Below are 6,000 nucleotides of genomic sequence, written 5' to 3' on the forward strand. Positions count from 1 at the left end.
ACTGCAAAAGTGCACAACAATTCTAGCTCTGAATACATTGCTGCTCTCATAAGTCCAGACTTAATGCAAAGATAAAAACTGTATAAAGATAAACAAGAAACAGCGGATGTCATAAGTAATGTAAATCTGCTTTTCACACAGTCACATCATTGCACTTTTCATCAGAGCATACTAAAAACATCCTGAGACGCAAGCAAATGACAGCTCCCAACACTTCCCTACCACACAAGAACAACAACATGCAAAGCAGCACATCATGATGCACACAGAGCAAGGAAGGCGACACAAGCTTCAACACAAAACAGTGAACAGTTACCATGAGTTTATAAAATCCACCACCACAAACCAGCAATATAACCTATATGTAATACATTTAGATTGGCACAGCAGAGACAGTTATTTAAAAAAGTGTTGATATTTATCAGCCATCATGCAAAAACAAAGCATATACCATCACTAACTTAGTAATATAACTAACTGAGCAGGAGCATGAAATGAAGACTTTTTACTGAAATAAACCTTTTTCAAGAACAGCGATGGCATAACGATGAAGTACTTTTGCACAGCAGCCCCATAGATTTAACCTGACACACTAGATAGACTGTTTCAGTCTTTGTATGTACATGTAATAAAGTTTTGTAGAGGACTTACCAATCACAGAGCTGGACGTGAAGCATTATTCCGCCTAGCAACAGCAGAGACAGAGAACCCTGATAGGATGGATCACTGTTCTTTGTCACTGAACACTTAAAATGCCAACACATAAAGAGATGAAATAAAATTCTGAAATAAAAACTGAACTAATGTCATTTCAAATATTTTAAAAAATGCATATACCCTCTCAGAGAGCCTGGAGGGCTCTAACAGTCCCCTACTGATTTACTGTGTGCGAGCCCAGCATTTATGTGAATGTAAAGCAATAAAGCATTGGAAATAAAAGAACAGATGCATAACATTTGACAGGCAACATTCATTCAAAAGTCAAACATCAGCACTGCTTTCACAAAAACTTGCAGTCAGTTATTTTACAGATGCTGATAGCTTCAGGCAAGGATTGTCCTTCATCAGCAGATATAGCAGAGCAGTATCGGCAAACTGCTGAGCCTGTTGTGTTAATATAATACAGTCATAACATTAGTGGATGTAAACAACCTGTCCTCTTTCTACAGGAGCAATCTAGACCCCTGGGATCAATACACAGACTCTCAGATATGGGAAGCACTTGAGGAGACGCATATTAAGGAGATGGTGAGTGACACGATTGTTAAACACAGTCTCATTATCTCAAAGAAGACTGTACAAGAATAGAAAAGGATAAATCTGCTAATATGTGCTCTCACTCCTCCATCAGGTGGGCCAGCTGCCTCATTCACTCCAATCAGAGGTGACTGAGAACGGGGAGAACTTCTCAGTGGGAGAACGGCAGCTTCTCTGTGTGGCCCGAGCCCTGCTGCGAAACAGCAAGGTGCTGAATGTGTAATACCTTTAGTTCACATTTATATGTGGAGAATAGTGGGACATGGGTGATGACAGAAACTCGAGAAATTCTCCTCAGTTTTACTAAAGGGGAAAAAAATACTTTTCTGTATCATAGTATTGTCAGAGTGTATGTGCCTCTGTATGGGGTAACACTGCCCTCTAGTGGAGTACACATTAATGGCATCTCAAAGATAATAAAACAAGTGTTGTGTTTCTTTTAATATGTGGAAGTAATATTGTTTAATTTTCTTCTTAATCTTCAAGAACATACACCAGTACACTTTCTTTGTGTAGATAATATAATCCTGGTTCCTTTTTTGATTCCTCTTCATTTGTTTTTTTAGATTCTTATATTAGATGAAGCAACGGCAGCCATCGACACAGAGACAGACCGTCTCATTCAGGAGACCATTCGCTCTGCCTTCGGCCGCTGCACCACCCTCATCATCGCCCATCGTCTCAACACAGTGATGAGCTGCGACAGGGTCATGGTGCTAGACAACGGCCAGGTGTGTATAAAAGCAGCACGACCAACTTTGTGATTGCACAATTTATACAGACAGTTGGGCCTCATTCTCAAGTTGAAACACCTTGATTTGCCATGTGGATCGGTCCCTTTGAGGTGATGGATTGGTTACGGCAGTGCACGTTTGACTTAAGTGCTCTCATGTTAAAGTTGGCATGTGATGAAAGCAGTGAACATGAAACACACAAATGATTTCCAGCTTGAGAGTCTCCCTTTATCTCTGTAATAACACTGAGTTTAGCCCTCTGTCTCAGGATCCATCAGTGTGCGTGGTGTACAATGAAGTGTTAATGATGCATCTGGATGGACAAGATTCATGTTACTAAAACATGCTGCCTCCTCCACAATTGGTTGCAAGCCAAAAGGAAGTCCTAATAGAAAATCTTTTCAGCTGTAGTTAGACCACCAAAGCTGTCGACTTCTTGCTTTGGAATAAATAAAATAAAAAAGACTGTATTATAAAACTGATACTGCCTTGTGCTGCAAAAGATGAAGCAAGTGCCAAGTATATCCTCCTTGTATCCTTACTTCTGTCCAGTAGGGGGCGACTGCAGTGTCTGCCAAAAAAAAAAGAAGTGTTATTTTCCATGCATACATAGATGCCACAGTGACTGGCTGGTCACATGTCGACGCCATTGTGGAGGCAGCTCTGCCATGTAGGGCAGTGGTCCCCAGCCTTTTTCTTTAGGCCCCCCTATTCATGTCTAAGAAAAGCTACACCCACTCTTAGAAAATATAAACATCAAATTTGATTGTTTTCACTGACAAATTCCTCCACAGTAGGACTACACACAGTTGTTCTTGCTTTAAGATCTATGTCAGCTATCCATTACTGCAATGGCATATTAGGGACACTCTCAAAAAAAAGAGGATCTGTTTATTTTGGAGGTAATACTTAATATTTTCCAGCTGAATACGTTTTAAATACACAGGAAAAAACTAGATTTTTTTAAACTTTAAGAGTTGGAAATTTATGTGAACCAAAAATATGCTATTATGTGGAAGAAAATCAGAATAAATGACGCTGTTTTTCATTCACAAGTCCTGCAATTGACAGCCAAACCAAATGATACTTCTTAATGGGACTGATCAATAAGGACATACTTGGAAATAAATTGAACATTTTGTTAGAGCAAGATGTCAAACTTTTTTAAAATGTTAAGTTTGGTTTCTTGTACATATACGCCTTTTTATTTTCTATTTTTTTTATTTTCACTTTACAGGGTCTTTAAGATCAGATAGGTATGCTTGGTACCCAAGAGAAAAGGTGCCAAAAAATATGACAGTAAGGAAAACTTTTTCAGTACTTCTCTCAACTTTTAACAGCAGAAACACAAATAACTGTGTAGCGAATAAAACTACACTGAGCTCTATTATAATGAATGTTATGACAGGTTCAATGGAACAATTGTTAAAGGCCATCAGGACTGTTTCCCTGGCTGCAATTAAGAGTCTCGAACCTGCATAATTTCTGTTGGGGGCGCATACATTAGCAACCGAGAACTTTATGAATAAGCAGACCAAACTTCTCCAATAGTTCCTCAGTAAACTTTCTCCAAATAATGATAAGGTCTTAAAGCTGCTTTTTTATTGCACTTCTTAAATTGTAATCCTGATAAGGTTAAAATAAAAGAACAAGCATCGTGTTCTTAAGCATTACATAACCACCGCCTCATCAAAATATGGTAATTTTCAGCCTTAAAACACTCGGATAGAAAATCCCAAAAGGTCAAACTTTTTCTGTCAGACATCCAGTGAAGCAGAAATTACAAAACAAGACTTACAATTTGAAGCACGGCATGATTTGAATACAAACAGCTGAGTGTAAAGCACCCTTAGGGATCAATTAGCATTGGTTACAGAAACTTGTGTCATCCGCCAAAGCGTAACAAGACAGTCTGAGGGAAGTATTTTCCAGACATCAAAATCCTTTTCATAAGCTGCCTGCAGGAAACATCTGAGGTTATAATATTTAAAGAGAAAATAATATACCACAGTTTTTGTTTTGTCATGAATCGATCACGTTCTGGTATGAGATGCTTTAACTGATCACTTCTCTGTCCTTTTCCTTCTCATAGATTTTGGAGTTTGACAGCCCCGCTGCCTTGCTGGCAGATGAAAAATCAAGATTCAGAGCCATGATCGAAGCCTCAGAAAACCAAAGCAGATAAAACACACTGGAGCAGAACTCTGGACGTGAGCGCTGACACAACGAATATTCAGGGAAACACCTGAATTGCACAAAAAAACATTAAAATCAATCCTGCCATGACGTGCAAGTGTTGCGAAATACAGAGGCTGCTCTGTTTAATAATATCTGTTTATTTTCAAACCAAAGAACAAGGGACCACGCTCCTGAACGACCCATAAAATCTTACTATGCAAACAGAAGGAAACAGCTTCCTGCTCTTTGGTAAAAGAATTATTACCTGAGGGAAATACAGTTAGCTGCAAGTGAAAAGGAGCAATGACTCTAATGACAGCACTTTATTATTCATGTGGACACATGGAAGACATGTTAGACTTCCTCTCATTCTGGAGGTGAGCTTATCAGTGAGTAGTTCATGTATATTTTCCATAACTAGGACCTCATGTTACAGGAATTTAGTGACAACTTACAAATGAAAAGTACTGATTCTTCCATTAATTTTATGTACAAGCGACAACCTTTAACCATTCCTACAATGGATGTACTGTCTAAAAATGTGCTAAAATGTTAACTGTTTCTTTGTTTTATGCACCTAGTTCAATGTTATAATGCAGTAATTTCAGGAAATTATTGCAGATGCAATATGTGCCTAGAGCTGTAAACCTTTCAGGTCATTTAATGGAGTTAGCCATGTAAGCATGCTTTTTTAGACTGCATGCTGGTACTGTGTTCTGGAGTGAGCTAATGTCTCCTCTTAATCCAAATGCTGGAGTTTAAAATCTGCACATTTTACACTGATGGAAGTATTTTGTACTTGCAATGTAATCCCAGAGGCGATAAAAAGTGAAGTTGCAGTAAATGGTGGTACAAAATATTTAATGTGCAGCAAAGTGAAAAACGAGAAACATCAGGATGTGTCTTCAAACTGTTTTTTGTCCACAAAGCTGGGGATTATAAACTTCTGCCTTATAATCAAGTATGTGCTGAACAATCATGAATCTTGCAATATCTCTTTATTGCATTGATTTTTTTAAAGATTGCCTTTGTATACTTGAGATTTTAATGTTGTAATGTTTTTTAATGTTTAATTTTGTCATTAAGGCACTTGTTTGCAATAAAATGTTTTATATATACTGATGTCCAGTGCTTGATTCTTTATATTTACCTCCACCAAGGAGGTTATGTGATCGGCAGGGTTTGTTTGTTAGCAACATAACTCAAAAAGTTATGGATGGATTTTGATGAAATTTTCAGGAAATGTCAGAAATGGCATAAGGAAGAACTGATTACATTTTGGGAGTGATCCGGATCACCGTCTGGATCCAGGAATTTTTTTAAAGGATTCTGTACTGTTGGGAGATAGGGCTAATGGTGGAGGTCTGTGCTCTCTGAGTTTTTTCTACTTTTTATATATTTCACAATTAAAGAGGGAATTCCAAAGATTTTTCACATCTCTCTTTAGGACTTTGGTAGTATTAGGATTGGGGCTGACAGTGTGGCATTCCTAGTATCTGAGCACGTGGACACAAGTCAGTCTTCTGGTCCTCGGGGAAGGGCAGCTGCACTCTTGCGTTCACCTGACGCGCTTTCCCGAGCCTGATCTAGCTCACTGCGTATTTGGTGCCCAGGATCCAGTGGGCTGGTCCAGACGCAGGGGGCGACGGCGAGCATCCTGGAGGAGGATACCAAGAGAGACGGGGCATGGGCGTGGTGCAGACCAGGAAGATGGCCATCAAGAGGCAGAGCAGTACAGGACAGAAGTTGCCGCTGCAAAGTGCCAAACCGGCATATGCTCCCATACCTGACCTGACCTGACCTGACCTTAGTGCACTGATTTTTAAATTTA

General features: G+C 39.1%; 1 protein-coding gene across 1 annotated transcript in view; it reads left to right on the top strand.

Moving 5' to 3' along the window:
* Positions 1-5,287, top strand: part of wu:fb13g09 (multidrug resistance-associated protein 5) — a 47,016-nt gene extending 41,729 nt beyond the window's left edge. Inside the window, exons 26-29 of the mRNA XM_041797422.1 lie at positions 1,170-1,248; positions 1,352-1,465; positions 1,824-1,988; positions 4,084-5,287. Coding sequence (XP_041653356.1) covers positions 1,170-1,248; positions 1,352-1,465; positions 1,824-1,988; positions 4,084-4,176 — 451 coding nt within the window. The 3' untranslated portion in view covers positions 4,177-5,287. The remainder of the gene's footprint in view (positions 1-1,169; positions 1,249-1,351; positions 1,466-1,823; positions 1,989-4,083) is intronic.
* Positions 5,288-6,000: the final 713 nt, after the last annotated feature.

Source organism: Cheilinus undulatus, linkage group 10 (assembly GCF_018320785.1).
Source record: "Cheilinus undulatus linkage group 10, ASM1832078v1, whole genome shotgun sequence".
Lineage (NCBI taxonomy): Eukaryota > Metazoa > Chordata > Actinopteri > Labriformes > Labridae > Cheilinus > Cheilinus undulatus.